This window comes from Paroedura picta, chromosome 1 (genome assembly GCF_049243985.1).
Source record: "Paroedura picta isolate Pp20150507F chromosome 1, Ppicta_v3.0, whole genome shotgun sequence".
Lineage (NCBI taxonomy): Eukaryota > Metazoa > Chordata > Lepidosauria > Squamata > Gekkonidae > Paroedura > Paroedura picta.
In genome coordinates, this window is record NC_135369.1 from 101826706 (window position 1) to 101844480 (window position 17775).

The window sequence follows — 17775 nt, forward strand, 5'->3', positions numbered from 1 at the left end:
TCTTCAAACTTAATAACCTGCAAATAATCCAGATCATTTATGAATATGTTGAACAACACAGAGCTGAGGACCAATCCCTGAGGCATTCCACTTATCACTCTTTTCCAAGAAGATGACTAACCATTAACAAGCAGCCTTTGGTAATAGGATCTATACCACATTTTACCAACTTGTCAACAAGAATGTCAAGTGGAACCTTGTCAAAAACTTTATTGAAATCAAAGTAAACTGTATTCACTGTATTTCATTGGACATTCGTAACCTGCCACAAGCCAGCCTTGGGAGTGGTGGGAAACAACAACAACAATTCCCCTGATCCAGCAAGGCAGTAACTTCCCCCCCCCCCAAAAAAAAAGAGATACTTAGTCTGTCATGACTTGTTCTTGAGAAAGCCATGCTGACTTAGTAATTACAGCCATCTGCTCTAGCTAATTAAGGATCGCCTGATGATTTGTTCTAAAATTTTGCCATCTATAGACATCAAGCTGACAATTTGGTAGTTACCCGGATCCTCCTCTTTTTACGTCTTGAAGATGGGGACAACATTTGTCCACATTCAATCATCTGGCATTTCACTTGTTCTCAGAAGTTCAGAAATTACATCCACAAGCTCTTTGAGTATCCTTGTATGCAATTCATCTGACCCAGACAACTTAGTTTCATTTAAAGAAACTAGGTATTTACGGACTACCCCTACAGTGATCCTAGGCTGCAACTCCCATCCTTCATCACGTGATATGATTATGCTATGCTGAGCATGATTTCCCTTACAGGAGAAGTCTGAGAAGCATTGAGCAGTTAAGCCATCTCTCCATCACCTGCTACAATTTCACTTTCTTGCCCCTGCAATGGTCCTGCCATGTCCTTACTTTTTTCCTTACTTTGAACATAACTAAAGAATCTTTTTTTGTTGTGTTTAGCATTTCTCCTTAGCCTAAGCTCATACAGAGCTTTAGCTTCTATAACACTCTCCCTACAAGCATCAGTTATTTGCTTATATTTGTCCTTGGTTATAAGGTCCTCCTTCCATTTCCTAAATGAGTCTTTATTATTACTCAAATCTTTTGAAAGCTGTTTATGGAGCCATAAGGGCTCCTCCCATTTTTCCTTCTCAAGGAAACTGTTTATGATTGTGCCTTCAGTATTTCACTTTGAAGAAACTCCCATCCCTTTTGAACTCCCATCTCCTTAAGTTTTTCTGACCACTGGATTCTTAATCATTTCAGTTACAATTTTCTTCAGCTCTTCCAATGTATAATATCTTTTTGACAGCATTGCAAATGAGGCCATACCATAAATTTATGCAGGGGCAATATGAGACTGACTGATTTGTTTTCAATCTCCTTCCTAATAATCCTCAGCATTGCATTTACCTTTTTAATTATAGTTGCACACTGAATTAACATCTTCATTGTGTTATCTATAGCAAATCCAAGATCTCTGTCCTGGTCAATGTTCAGACCCCAGCAACATATGTTTTGCTTCAATGACATTACTTTTAATTTGCCCATGTTGAACTTACTTTGCCACACTGATGCCCACTCATCCAGCCTCAACAGATCTCTCAAAAGCACCTTATAATCCTCCCTGGTTCTCATCACCCCAAACAACTTCTTCTGAAGTTTTACATTGAAGACAGAAACACATCTACCTAATAGGTCAGAATGTGTACATTTTTTATCATTATGAAACAAACCAGTTGACATTACACCGTTTCAATAGAACTGCAGCTAGTGCTCTTAACACTCTTGGCCAACTGGTCAATATTATCTCTGGATTTCAAATGGTCTTGTTTTCAGACTTAAACCAGGTGAGGATATTACAGACTACCTTAGTAAAGTTTGTATTTTAACACTGTGAATCCCGTCAGCTTACTGAATGCAGATCTCCCCTGCATTTCCGTTTCCCCAGCAGCAACTTTTGACCATAAATAGCTGAACACAGGACTCATGAGTACAAGAATCCATTAACATCCTAACTCTGCAGTGAGACAGTGGAAATCAGACATAATCACCCCTCTTCTATCAACAAAGCTGTTGAAGGAGTTTGGAAATATAAACATGTATAAAACTGCATCTTAGGCAACAATTTAGGGAATATCTGAAACTTAGGTATTAAACACAATCACATTCACTAAGAAACATTACTCAGCAAAAGCAAACATCATACCAAATTCCTTAGCCATAACTATGGTTTGGCATGATGTCTGAATTAACAAACCGTAACTACAACAGGCAGGATTTTGAAAAGGAAGAGGAACTAGAGATCAAATTGCCAACATACGCTGGATCATGGAGAAAGCTAGGGAGTTCCAGAAGAACATCTACTTCTGCTTCATTGACTATGCTAAAGCCTTTGATTGTGTGGAGCACAACAGACTGTGGCAAGTTCTTAAAGAGATGGGAATACCAGAGCATCTTATTGTCTCTTGAAAAACTTATATGCAGGTCAAGAAGCAACAGTGAAAACTGAATATGGAATCACTGATTGGTTCAAAATTGAGAAAGAAGTTTGGCAAGGCTGTATATGGAGCACATCATGAGAAAGGTGGGATTAGAGGAGTCACAAATTGGGATCAAGATTGCAGGGAGAAATATCAACAACCTCAGATATGCAGATGATACCACTCTAATGGCAGAAAGTGAAGAGGAACTATAGAGCCTGTTGATGCGGGTGAAGGAGGAGAGTGCAAAAGTTGGCTTGAAACTCAACATCAAGAAAACAAAGATCATGGCATCCGGCTCTCTCAGTTCCTGGCAAATAGATGGGGAAGAAATGATAGTGACAGATTTTATTTTCCTGGGCTCCAAGATCACTGCAGATGGGGACTGCAGCAAAGAAATTAAAAGACGCTTGCTCCTGGGGAGGAAAGCTATGGCAAACCTAGACAGCATCCTAAAAAGCAGAGACATCACCCTGCCAACAAAAGTGCGTTTAGTCAAGGCTATGGTATTCCCAGTTGCAACGTATGGCTGCGAAAGCTGGACCATAAGGAAGGCTGAGCGTCAATGAATTGAAACTTTCGAACTCTGGTGCTGGAGAAGACTCTTGTGAGTCTCTTGGACTGCAAGGCGAACAAACCGGTCAGTCCTAGAGGAGATCAGCCCTGACTGCTCCTTAGAAGGCCAGATCCTGAAGATGAAACTCAAATACTTTGGCCACCTCATGAGAAGGAAGGACTCCCTGGAGAAGAGCCTAATGCTGGGAGCGATCGAGGGCAAAAGAAGAAGGGGATGACAGAGAGTGAGGTGGCTGGATGGAGTCACTGAAGCAGTAGGTGCAAACTTAAATGGACTCTGGGGAATGGTAGAGGACAGGAAGGCCTGGAGGATCATTGTCCATGGGGTCGCGATGGGTCGGACACGACTTCGCACCTAACAACAACAACCAACTACAACTACTGCCTCATTTCTGGAAGAAACATAAATGCTGAGTAGATGGTAAACGAAAGATACAAAAGCAACTATAATACAGTTTGCATGACTTGTGGAAGTTTCAGCCACCAGTCAAAAATATCATTTAGTCTGAACTGAGCTCACCTGTTTATACACAAGAGAGCTGCATTAACTCAAATTTGATGTTCTGTTAAAACAAAAACCTTGAACTTAAAATATTATTTATTCTCAATTTTTTCTTTAACAATCTTGAATATCAAAAAGATTTTGTACTTAATATCTTAAATTTAACATTCCAGTAACTTATGGAAACACCGACTGCACAGTGAAGAGTGCTTTAATTATTAAAACGTACAAAGAATTAATGATCATGTGTCATTTTTCTTTCAGTATTTTTTCATACCAGTGTCTCTACTTTTCTTTACAAAAGAGCATGGCTAAGACTCACTATGGATCCACAAAACAATGGTTCCCTTTTGGCACCTCCTCAGACCAAACATAAACATCACGTGAAATCACAATATAATTTGCCAACTTCATCAGCCTCCAGGGCAACTCGTTTCTCCCACCACTTTAGCATTCCAAGTTTATATCCTATTGGCAGCTATGCAGTAGAATATAAGAAGTTACTAAATTTTGTGAATTTTTTGTGAAGGATACTGAAAAGTTCAGGGCAACAAGTTTAAAAATATTTTCAAGTTTTAAAAAGTATTCAAATACTCAGACTATTTTAACATTCAGAATAAGGGGATTATCACACTGTTCTAATCTAGTAATCAAGATCCATGTTCTGTTTGACAAGTCTTAGATTTTTAACCGTTCATTTTAGTAGACTTCTGTTTTGTTAAAACTGCATATTGTACCCAAACATATTGTGTTCTCACACTGATAATTTGCCACATAATACAGAGGTGTAACCAAACAACAATTTTAGCACTGGATATTCCAGATACTAGTTTCAATTATGGTCAAATTATGTTAATCTCAAAGTATAGTAAACTACTTCAAGAATCTTGTATTAATATAATGACAACAACTTATTTGAATCTACATAAAAATCAACTGCATTCTGTTGAAAACTTTTATGAATTATGTCCACGTACCACAAGTAAATCAAATGTCAGTTCAACCAGGATGATACACAGTTTACAATCCCACCTTCCTAATGACTCCAGTATACTTAATCAGACATCCTATCTTAAGTCCCATAAATCGTCTTAGCTCCTATGAACAGACCGGAGAACACAAGAATCTGCCTTATACTGAATCAGACAAACAGCCCATCAAGACCAATATTGTCTATTCAGACTGTAAATCAGACTGTCAGAGAAAAGTCTTCCATATCATCTATATGTGATCCTCCTAGCTGGAGATGCAGGAATTTGAACCAAGGATATTCTACATTCCTAGGATATGCTCTTTCACTGAGCCATGGCCTCTCCAAGAACCAGAGTTGGTAAAAGAGATAACCTAAGTATGACTGTGAAAGCTGATTTAATAGGATTCTGCATACCATTAAAAAAAATCAGACTCGTATCTTTAAAAACTCAATTCTGCATAAATTACATATTTTAATATTTTTGCTCACTTTATTCATTCTGCTTCTGATTGTCAGGGATTGTCTGTGAGAACAGCTCTGACAGAAGAACCAAATAGTGCCCCCCCAGGCCAACAAACCAGAGCAGAACAGTACCCGAAGTTGGCAACCTACTACAACAAGTACAACAGCTACCAAACTGGGAGCTATAGTAGCCCCCCCCCCCAGAACAAAATACTGAAATAAAGAACTGTAAAACTGAAAACTGAAAGAAAGAACTGTAAAAATGAACTTTTAAAAGAAACCCCAAGAAGAAAAGGCAAACAATGCTGCCCCTCAGATAATAGAAGAAAAAAACACTAGGAGAAAGAAACAGTACACCCCAAAGCACCCCAAAACCCACCCTACCCACAGAAACCAAAGAATAGTTTGGAAGAAGTGATTAGGAAAAGAAGGGGAAGAAATATCAGAATTCCTCAGTCAAACCAGTTATGTCCTACAAGCGGCCAGAGGGGAGGAGGGGAGCTTTCAAGATCTTTGCAGAAGGCAATGGTTGCCTGGGAGCAATTAGCTCACTTGCAAATAGCTTAGCTTTTAAGATCTTTGCAGAAGGCAAAGGTTAACTGGGAGCAACTAGCTCACGTGCAAAGAGCTCAGCTTGCAAATGCAATGCTATGATTGACTGGCCGGTAGCAGGCTGTTAATCAATTACCCGTGTATAAGCCGAGGAGGTCTTTTTAGTGCTAAAAACTGTGCTGGAAAACTCGGCTTATATGCAAGTATATACGGTAGTTCAGCCTTTCTCACCTTTTTATCATTAAAAAACCACTGAAACATTCTTCAGGCTTTGAAAAAACCCCGAAGTGGCATGATTGTGCAGAATATAGTTGGGAAACATGACTCTTTACAGACCCACCCTATCCACATCCTCCAGGCCCATCACTGGCCCTTTGGGGAAGAGTTGACATGACCATATATGGTCATATCACCCAATAAATGTTTTTAAAATACATAAAAAATTAATTAACTCCAACCCATTCAGGAAACCCTTTCTAGACTGTCAAGAAACTCCAGTCTTTCACAAAACAAGAAAGCCTGATCTAGTCCTTATACCACATTCTACATTTTTCTCAGTATGCACATTATTTGTGCAATGTACAAATACAGGTTGCAGTCAAGAAAGTACATGATCAAAGTATTTTCTGTTCATTGAAAGTTTGTTTTATACTTTTTCATTAGAATAAGCACTTCTTGTGCAATATTTGAGTAACACTGTTTAAGATGAAACAACCAATTCTTACCTTTCTCTGTTGAATTTTAGGGAGTGCAGTATAGCAGGCCTCTTCTGACGCAGGTTCCATAAGTGCAAGGTATCATCAGCCAAGGCACTCACAAGGGCTCCCTTATAAGAACATAAAGGTTTTCAAGAGAATTTAAAATGTACTCAGTTTTATCTCTCAAAAGAACAATATTTCACTGCCATAAAACTATAAATAGTAATACTATATAAATTATCCTTTTCTGTCATGGCAACTAGATCCTACCGATGATCCACGGATCAATAGTGGGCCGTAGCTCATTAGGTCCATAATATGTAAAAATAAATATTCTACAACTCATTGTACAATTGGTTACCAATGATTTCTATTTCCTCCCGCCAAAAGTCATTTTTGCAAAGCACATGGCCATTCAGTGGCCACTAAAACACATTTCTAATGTAGCCAACTGCATAAATAAGTTGTCGTCCCAAGTTTTAAATACTTTAATTCAAAACACAAAGTTGACAAATTTGACAAAGTAGCACTGTGTGTGATAAACTCACTAACCTCATTTATCAGGAACTGAAGCTGGATTACAGCTGCTCCACTGTCATGCTGGCAGTAGCATTCAACTCCTGGCCGACCAAAACTATTATTAATTTCATTAAGGAATAAGAGTTGCCAATGGAAACACAGTTTTGCATCAATATACCCAGTTCCTAACATGGCCCCCATATGTTGATACTTAAATATAGAGACTGAAGGCATGAGAAATTATTTGCAGAATATTTCATACCCAGTCATGCAATAACTGAAAAACAGAAATCCCAGTTTTTATTGTAGATGTGTTATATAGTATTTCTGCGCATTTGGATATTCACAAACTGAAATGATGCCCAAATTAGGCTGAATAGATACCCCAAACAAACAAAAAGCAATCTCAACATTTTTTCCTCTTGAAGATAAAGAATGTTTGGATCTATGGAATACAGCAAAAGGCAGAGCATTATGGGAAGAGGGAGAAAGAATATGGCACTGATGTGGCTGTAAGCCTTTAAATACTGTTTGAAGAATTACAGGTTGGTAAATTATTATGCACATGTTGGATAATGCACTTTCAATGTGCTTTTGCAGCTGGATTTTCCTATGTGCATGTATTTTCTAAAATGCCTGGAAAGTTCATTATCCGATATGGGAATAATGGGCTGTGGCCTGGACACCATATCTATCATGCTTTGGACTGCCCAATGAAAACAGTGGAAGTTTAAAGGCTTGCTTAAAGGGCCACAGTGACATTGATGCCACAGTAAAATCAGAGTGCAGTAGCACCTTTAAGACCAACGAAGATTTATTCAAGGCGTGAGCTTTCGAAAGCTCACGCCTTGAATAAATCTTTGTTGGTCGTAAAGGTCCTACTGCACTCTGATTTTATTGTGCTACTTCAGACCTACATGGCTACCCATTTGAATTTTTGCAACAGCTCAGCTAGCATGTAAATAATCTCTCCCTCACATCTCCTATTGCCTTTGAGGGAGACAGCTAATTTAGCTCCCGCCACCATGGCTTTTATTTATATTTCTAGACTGCTTCAGTGTTCTGTTTGAGATTACTTAAAACCAGACCACAGTATTAAAAACAAGCTGTTATGCCACATCACTTCAAACTTCTACTGTTAGTGGGTGGGAGAGCTAGCCTCCAAGTCTGGATGCCAGGTCTACCACTTGTTGATACCAGAGAGTGGCAGCACTCAGAGATCAGGTCTACCACCCAGGAATTTAAGGTTTAAAGGTCCACAGCAATATCAGTGCCACAACCCAAAAGTTAAAGCCATTCCTGGTGCCTTGGGAGTTGTGCAATTCTGATCCCTCAAAATTAGTGTTTATTTCCCAGTGCATGATTTAAAGTGCCAATACTCCTGAAACAGAATAATGTCTCCAGCATATTTCCACAACAGTTTTGACATTCTTTAAAAGATAATAAAAATATGCCCTTTCTAAAACTAAATAAAAACAAGATTTCTTGAAGTGCACGCCTCTTCTTTATAGTGCACCATTGCTTATACTATGAAATTCTCCACAGATGGAATCAGTTTAAATGAAACTGAAACAACAACTTTAACAAAATGATTGCTGAATTAACACAAATCTAAAGGCCATAATAGATACCAGTATTAAGTGAAATATATTGTATCTTCACTTCCGCAACACACTGAGCAATCAGTTTCTGAGAACTATCATACACAAGGAGGAAAGAGCTAGACGTTGCAAAAGATCTTGAACAGGAACTGTGCTAAGTCCATCTATGTTTGTCTGCAGATCACTGGAACCAACACTATAAACCACACTTTTTATACTTATTAGATACAAAACTATTTTAGCATATACAGTTGCCAACCAGGTTATGAAAATATCACACCAAATGTGGACAATATGCAGAGAATCAACAAAGGAAATTAATGCCATTCAATTTCCAGCTTCCATGATGTTTGAATGTATAATAGTTCTGATATGCTTAAATTGTTCTTAAATAAAAACAAGAAAGCGGGTATATGAAAAGAATATTTTATTGTGTTCAGGACAATCTTTGCAATGGCACAAATCAAGAGTGTAAGTCCTAAACTTTAGACTATATACAAAATTCGATTTGATATTGCAGAGGCTACCCATTCACTTCTGAACTTTCATATATGCTGTTGTTAAAACAATGTTTATGTCTTAAAAGCCATACTGAACTATTATAAATTTTCATTGAACTACTTAGCATCAAGCTGTACATTTAATGTAAATTATCATCATCATAAAATTTGAAGGGTACTTCTGACAACGTGCCAGCCCTCAGTTAGGCCCTTGGGGGGGGGAAGTATTCCTCAGAGGGGCTGGTGTGCAGAAGCACAGGAAGGCCTCTCATTGACCCTCACTGGGAGGCCCTCATCCACTGAGAGCCAGTCAGAGGGTCTTCCCTACTCCCTCCTCCTCCCACTTGAAGCATGCAGAACCAGCAGGAGGAAAGTTGTATGGCTCCATGACCAACCAGCATGCCTCCTTACTGATGCCAAGAGCTGTGTGGACTAGCCATCTTCTCTGTGTACCCAGCACTGGTATCTGCCACCTCCTCCTGGCCCATGGCAGCTGAGAATGTCAGCTGCTTCCTCCGCCTCCAGTGAACCTGCCCTACCTCCTTGACGTCAGCAGGGGCTGCGAGGCCCCTTCCACGTCCACCGCAGATGGCCAGATCATCCCATCCTGCCCCCCCATGGCAACGAGCATGGCCCTCCATTTCTCGCCTGCATCCTCTCCATCGGCAACAGCAGTACAGCCAGCCTGCACTCTCTGCGCCCACTTCCCCAACTCTCCATGCTGTCCTTGCCATGGGGAGCATTAGGGTGGGCATGATGACCCCTCTGATGCTGACGTGACTGTGAGCAGTGTGGAAGGATGCCCGCATGCCCCATTGCCATCCCACCCCTCTCCACAATGTTATTGCAGCACAGGGGGCTGAAAGGTCCTCCACATCCTCCGCCACAGCCCTACCACTTTGCCTGGACTCAGGCCCACTGGCGGTCAGTGAAGAAACCCCTGTCTCCATGTTCTACAATGCACCCACAGGGAGAGTGATGCCAGGGGGTACACCCTGTCTCCTGCCCATTTTTAAAATAGGCTTTTCCATTAGTATTTTTTCATAAAATGTATCAAAGATGACTTCAGTAATTCAACTCTTATATACATTGGTAGGTTTAAAGAAAACATCAATGGGCAAAAAAAATAATTGTAACGTAAGCAATAAAGTCTAAGAATATAATCAGATTTTAAAATTTAGGTCAAAGCAAACTAAGGACAAAAAAAGAATCCTGTTCACTGAAATGTAATAATTCTACCATTAAAATTAAGTTACTGACCACAAATCTTTCACTGATGAACTTGTATCAAGTTATATCAAAATTGGGTGTGCATGTGGGATAGAGATGTAAAATTTTGAAATTTTAAAGTTACAGGGGAAATTTAAATGTATGCAACACTTACTGATCTATCAAGCCCAAACATAAAATACATCATTTATAACTTACTTAGTATATAATATTGCAATATTTCAGACAGTTATGGAATTAAAGTTATAAATGTTTTAGTTTTCTGCAAACAGAATTGCAAGTATACCCATGCTTGAAAGGAAGCTGCAAACTGATGCATCTATGCTACCTTGCCCCAATAAATTATTTGCTATTCAGTCTTTGGGTATATGAGTCACAATGGTTTGAGGGAGAGATTAAAAAGTCAACAAAAAGGGAATGGTCTGGTAAAAAGAACAACAGAAAACATGCAACAGTGGAGAAGCAATGAAATTTCTACATGCTCCCATCATGAACATTAGGTGTAAGTTTAGGTGCAGAAATGAATTTTGAATTCATGAGTTATATATGTCTATAGCAGGCTTTCTGAACCAGGGTTTCATGAAACCCTGGGGTTTCTTGATCACCTTGGAAGGGTTTCCCAAATGGGTGGGAGTTAATTTATTTTTAACCACTCCGCGGGATCGGGATGAATAAAAGAGTAAGGGCCCTTAGGGTGGGCCCTGTCTGGGATGAGGAAGGGTGCCCTTTGAACCCTTCTGCCGGACAGACAATCGGAGGCACAAAGGCATGATCCGCCCATGGCCACCATTACCCGCCTATCCGCCGACACAGCAGGTAGGGGCGGGCCTTGGCCGGGAGGTGGGGAGGGAAGCGCCCTGACCCTGACTCTTCCCCAGCTCCAAAGCAGGTTCCTCACCTGCCCGGGTAGGGGGGAAGAGAGCCGGCTCTGAGAGCTGCCGATCGCCCTGCCCGGCTAGCTGGGAAAGGCGGCTGCCCGGGGGGGGGGGGTCCTTCCCAGCTGGCCAGACAGGGCGATCACCGGCTCAGAGAGCCACCGATCACCCTGGCCGCCCGCCTGGGAATGGCTGCGACCCGAGGGATGTGGGGGCTAGCGCCTGCTGTATTGTGTTTACAGCAGGCTTAATTTCTAGTGTGTGTGTATGTATGTGTGTGTGTATGTGTATATACACACACACACACACAGTATTTGCTGGCATATAAGACTACTTTTCCCCCCTGAAAAACATGCCTCCAAGTGGGGGGGTCATCCTATACACCGGGTGCACTTCAGTTGGGATAGACATAGCTACCCAGTGGCCCATAGTACTGTATTTTGAGTGGGAATGTTGGGGGGTCGTCTTATACGCCCAGTCGTCTTATATGCCGGCAAATACGATATGTGTGTGTGTGTGTATATATATATATATACATAAACATACACAGTCATGCTGACCTATCCACTCCTCCCCAAGTGACCAATGATGGGCCTCGATTGGGTAAGAAGGGAAGGGGCCACAGATGGGTATGTACACAGCCATACTTCCCAAATATATTCTGCACAATCATGCGTCTCACGGATACCAGATCATGAAGGCTGAGGGCAAAGCTTTCCAGGGTAAGCCTCGTGAAAACTGCAAGTCAGCCGAGCAGCAGAGACATCCTCTGCATCTACCCAATAACATGTAAAGTCAGAAAAGCCTTTCCAAGAAACCAAATACTTCAAACGCCCACTATACATGCTCAAGTCCAGAATGTCAGAAAGTTCATAGCGGCCGTCCTTCCCCGCCATGATGGGAGGAGGAAGATTCTTCAGATGCCACTTATTGGGGGCCATGGCTTTCTTCAGGAGCCTGGCATGAAAAATGGGGTGGACCTTACAAAAAGAGGGCTAATCCCCCTGGGCAGCCACGTCATTAACCATAGCAATTGTTTAAGCTTTTTGCTGGGGTACCAGTTTTTCAGATGCTTTGAAGAAATGAACACCATGTCCTCTGCCTGAAACTCGGGTTTGGAAGACCATTTCCAGTTTGACCATTTCTTGTAGGATATTTTGGCACCCTTCAGGGACTCAACCACTCCCTCCCATGACTCCCACACTTTAGCCACCTACTTGTCCACCCCTGAAGGGGCATAGTCAAGGCCACAGGTGGGGGCTCCAGTGTTATAACGTATAGCCATAGATAACCTTAAAGGGGGAGATGCCAGGGGCATTACTGTATGCATATTTGGCCAGGGGGAGCATCATAACCGAATAATCCTGCTGATAGTTGATGAAGCAGTGGAAATACTGATCCAGGATCCAATTTACTTGCTCCATTTGTCCATTGGTGGTGGGGAAGTTAGCCTGGCTGAGATACTGGCTGACCCCCACCAACTTGAGCACACACCCCCCCAGAACTTCACAATAAACTGGGCCTCACAAGGAGAGCTTATCTTATCAGGAAAGGAATGGAGACATGTGTGTTGCTCAAACATCTTCACCAGGCGCTGAGCAGTGGGCAATGTGGCACAAGGTGCAAAATGGGTTTGCTTTGAAAGATCTACCACCACCCAAATCACCATAATTCTGCTACTCAGGGGGAGATTGGTGATTAAGTCCATGGATATCACAATCCACTGGCATTGGGGGAGGGGGTGTCTCTAAGGACTTCAGGGGACCTTGTGGCTTCCCAATTTGTTGCTTGGTAGTAGCACACAAAGGACAACCCCAAATGTAAACTTCCACATCTTGGCAGAGGTGTGGCCACCAAAACTGTCACTGAACCAAACCATACATTTTCATAAACCCAACATGCCTTGCTGTCATACCAGACAGCCAGGACAAGGCTACAGAATACTTCCAGAACACAAATTCTATGTCCCATATAGCAGTGGTCCCCAACCTGCGGGCCGCGGCCCGGTGCCGGGCCGCAAAGGCCATGGCGCCGGGCCGCGGCTCCCTCTCCCTGCCCCCCCCACAGTAAAAAACTTCCCAGACCACAAGCTTGTGGCCTGGGAAACTTCTTACTGCGGGAGGGCGGGGAGAAGGAATCAGGGCCAGGCCATGCATTGCGCATGCGCGGCCCGTGCGGGCGTGGCCCGATGTGCGGGCATGGCCCGTGGGCGCGGCCTGCTGCGCGGGCGTGGTCTGCACAGGCGCGGCCTGATGACCTGCCAGTCCCCAGCCTCAAAAAGGTTGGGGAACACTGCCATATAGAACAACCCATTTACCCCAGTGAGAGACACCCGTAGTCACAGGAGGACAGGGCTTTTAGTTAGAGTATCCTGGAGAGCATGAGTTTAACAGCAGGCTTTTTTATTTATTAAAATACTGATACAGTTTCACTTAAACAGCAATATACAGCTGCACCTATATAACAGCAAACCAACGGAGTGAGGGAATATTTTCACTTTCTTTGTCTTCTCGGCTCAACTACTAAGTTGATGTTATAATACTCAATCCATTTATTTGAGAACAACCTTCAAGTAGGAGTATCTTTCTTTTTTAGCAATGTTAAGTTTTATTTCCTCAAATGAACAGAACTGGGTCTTGCACACATGGCTCATGAAAAAGAAGCATTGGTTTATATACTTCACTTTTCAATGCCGAAAGGAATCTCAAAATGGCATGCAATTTTCTTCCCTTCCCCTCCCCACAATGGAGGTAGGTGAGGCTGAGAGATCAGAGAGAAACTACTTTGTGACAACAGCTTCTAACAGGACTGTGACTAGCCCAATGTCACCCAGCTGGCTGCAGGTGGAGGAGGGGAATCAAACCCAACTTGCCAGATTAGAAGCTGCCACTTTTAACCACTACACCAAGAAGCAAGAAGAAACCAGGCAACAGTGTTACAAATCTAACTGAACTATGTAGAAATTGATTTGATTTCCTATTCAAAGGGATCATAGTTATTACATTATATTTCCAACTAAATTTATGACAACTGAATCTGTCAGGCATGCAAAATTTAATTAGTTAACCTTGGACCCTCATGGAAGCTTCATAGCTTGATCTTACCACGTAAATTTCCATATACTGTCCTGACTATCCTAGCAACATGCTTTTCTACTTAGCACCAAAATGTCCTAAGCATTCCATATGTCCTAAGCATTTCACTGAATCATATATATTTTATATATAATAATATAATCTTTATATAGCTCTCGCTGTATAAACATAAAAGGCTAAGGCCTAAGTGGGCGGACAGTGGGCAGAACCAATCTGGTTGAGGACAGACCAGAGTTCGCGCCTCCTGACCCGCCCACCCAGCCCGGGGCAATCTGGAAACATCTCTGCCAGTCAGCTCCTGACAACCGCAGGGAGTGGAGGTCAGTAGGGCTGTCAAGGGGGATGAGAACGGAGGTTTGGACAGGCTGTGCCAGCTCTTTTCACTCCAAGGCTATCCTAACTGTCATGTCCAACTGCAAATTGCCTCAGAACCCTGACAGAGCTGGCAGGAGGCTGCAGAGTGCTCCCCCTCCCCCTCCCTTCAGGCCTGCTGCGAAGGAGCCTCTGACAGGCCCTGACTGAGGGGAGGGAGGCATTTTCCTTCAGAGAGCAATGCAGGGGAGCCTTTTGAGGGAGGGGGACTTTCCCCTTCTGCCAAACAGTTCGCTGACAGGGAAGCCACAGAAAAGCCCCTTCTCACTTAAAATACTGATCTGGCCGGGGGTTAGACACAGCCAAGCCATGTGTATTTCTTCTTCACAACTCTCTGCAGGTTTGAGGCCTACTGCACAGCGTTACTCTGCAGACGAAACTGGATGCTGTTCTGGAGGTTCTTTTGTCTCCTGTTTCATCTGCACAACAACCCAGTGCAGTAGGCCTCAAATCTTTCAATTCAACAACAACCTGTGTGGTAGCCTTTAAATGTTTCTTCTCTACAACAGCCCTATCCAAAGTAGCCATTTCTGCCTGTGGAACAGATCTTTATACTCTGCAGGTGAGCTGTAATTCCAGGAGCTCTCCAGGCCCCACCTGGAGGTTGGCTACTCCTGGGTTGGAAATATTTCTGGAGGTTTGGAGGTGGGACTTCAAAATCATACAATGCCTCAGAGTCCAGACTTTAAAGGAGCCACTTTATCCCTGCAGTTGGGAGGCAGTGGTGTAAGTGTGTCCCTCCTGGGCTATGGGCTATGGCCAGCCTTTACCAGCAACTGTTTGTATTCTGGTGGGCAGACAGACAGACCAGCATCAGTCCTGTGAGTCTGGAAAGTGCAGGAAGATCTAAATAAATATTTAGAGCCTGAAACTGTAAATAGTGAACAAGTAAATGGCTGGAGACACATGCGAACTGTGTTCTTTTTTCCAACCTTGGCCTGGCAAATAAAAAACCAGTATAAAAAACCTTACTAAGGTCAATACTGCTGTGCATAGAGAGACTTCCTCTTAGGGTTGCCAGCTTACATGTGAGGTTCTCTACCCCACCTCCTTCATGGGGAGTCTGCTATGGGGAGAGGAAGGGAAGACGATTGGAAAATGCTTTGAGAGAATGCTTTGAGACACCTGAGGCCTGCTGGGTCACTGCAGCCCATTCCAGTTCTCTCAGACCTCTCACAGCCCCACATCCTTCACAGGTTGTCTGTTGTGGGGAGACGAAGGGAAAAGATGTTTGTAAACCGCTTTGAGACTCCTTTGGGTAGTAAACAACAGGGTACAAAAATCCAGTTCTTCTTCTAAAGAGCAACCATAAAAGAAGCATGTGGGCACATAACATTTTATCAACAGTGAAAAAATGGAGACAGAAGGAACAGAGTGGACACCTGTGTACTGTGACTACCCCGTGTGTATTAGGGCGGGGGACATTTTGGTGTCTGTGGCCTAATGACACATTTCCCTTCCTGTGTGAATTAGGCCACAGACACTGGGAAGAATTGGTTGCCATGTAATCTTCCCCTAAGAAGAGTCTCCATCTGATTTTCCCTTCACATATATGAAGCTTATCTGGAAAGCTTATCTGTAACCACTATGCCACAATTCCCAAAGGTCAGTCCTCTCCCACACTCAACAAACATTGCAAACCACAGATTCTTGACACCCGTATCACCACACCCATGCCCTCATTTGCCACCATGCCACCACAACCTCCCACACAACACACACATTCAACCCCATGCCCTTACAGACTGGACAACTCTTCCCCTTCCTCTTCCCATTGCCAAGCTCTAGCGCCTGTTGTATTCTTGGATACAATGGGCTTTGCCCCTAGTTAAAACATAAAAACAAAGATTGATGTAATCTCTAGTCCCCAAATGTAAGGGTGTATTCCCTACTGATTATAGTCAATGCACAGTAGAATCATTCGAAAGCAAAAAGAACTTGCCCAAAAGCTGCTTGTGTGTGTTTTTCAATAACACACTTCTTATTACAGGTATTTACTCAGCATTTCTTAGGTGTCACAGTGTTGATGCAAATTTGCACCACAAATATAGCCAGCAGGTCAAGTTCAAATTAAGAGTTTGTCTTCAATAATAACACTCTAATATCTCCACTGATATAATCTGTCAATGGAGGTTATAGACAGCTAGGAATCTTTGCTCCATTTCCTCATCCCAGTAGTCCTTTTAATCCCAGGAAAGTTTATTCACAGTCTTGCAACAACCTCCTATAAACAGCCACACAAACCAGAACGTTATAGTGAGCATAGAGTAGAGAATCAAATTGCCCATCCCACCTCTTCTATCAGATAAACTCTGACTGAATGATTCTTCTTCCCTTTAGCTCAGGTGTTACATAGTGAAACTATAGGAATGTTGGTTTACTGTCTTTATGCAAACTCTGCTATGCTTGCAAAGCGGGGAAAAAGAAAAGAGAAATTAAAAATCTACCACAAACTTCTAATATGAGTATTCTAAAATATATAAATTATAAAAAATATAAAAAGTTACAGAAAAGTTACCCAAAACACCTTTTAAAATATTTAGTTCTATAGGCTTGCTTATACACAAGAGATGACTAATTAAATTAAATCTCAACATTGTTATGTTAGCAAAATTCATCTCTCTTCTGTCCTTCACCATTTATATTCACTACAGTTACTACAAGATTTCATTACTTTGAAGTACATATGAATTGAGTCACATTTAGTTTCACGCAAAAGTATTACAATGTGCTTTATGCAATTTCACAAGCAATCCCTATATTGCACCATATATGGGAATTCCTTTAGTTATACATATTGCATTCCAGTTTACAGTTATGGATGACAAGAATAGCCCTCAAAATCTGAAAAATAATGCCAAAAGACATAGAGAAAGCCCCAAATCCATTTGCATTGCTTATGCAGTTCTGCATCAATTTTTGCGTGATGGGCAAATTAAACAATTTGTTTCAAAAGTTAATTTATTAGGGTGCTGCAGTTTTAAATGGGTAATGGTTTAGGGATACAAGGTCTCACTGATGTTGAAATATAAGGAATCTCAGAAATTATCTAATCAGATCTATATGTATTTCACACTGTTCTGCAATGTTCCCAAGACAGTGTGGTAAGGAAGCATTGCTCATTCTCCCTCCCTCAATTCGGATGTTTGAAAGGAACTTTTTGATAATTGCTACAGCTATTCCTACCATGGTATTACTATCACCACCATCCACAAACATTTGGGAAGATAATAAAAGTTTTGTTCTTTGCAAGGATGTAGTAACAAGAGCTCTGAACGAGGTACAAACAGCAGATATTATTATTACTATTATATTTATATACCATCCTCCCTTGCAGCTCAGGGCGGTTTACATATAATAGGAATAATACAGTATAA

General features: G+C 41.9%; 1 protein-coding gene across 3 annotated transcripts in view; it reads right to left on the reverse strand.

Annotated features, from left to right (window-relative positions):
- The window catches only part of STXBP5 (syntaxin binding protein 5), a 168395-nt gene that overhangs the window by 131785 nt on the left and 18835 nt on the right, over positions 1 to 17775 (reverse strand). For all 3 annotated transcript variants that reach the window (XM_077350455.1, XM_077350448.1, XM_077350439.1), the window contains exons 3-4: positions 6759 to 6840; positions 6234 to 6334 (exon numbers count right to left, since the gene is read on the reverse strand). In XM_077350455.1, the coding sequence (XP_077206570.1) occupies positions 6234 to 6334; positions 6759 to 6840 (183 nt within the window). The remainder of the gene's footprint in view (positions 1 to 6233; positions 6335 to 6758; positions 6841 to 17775) is intronic.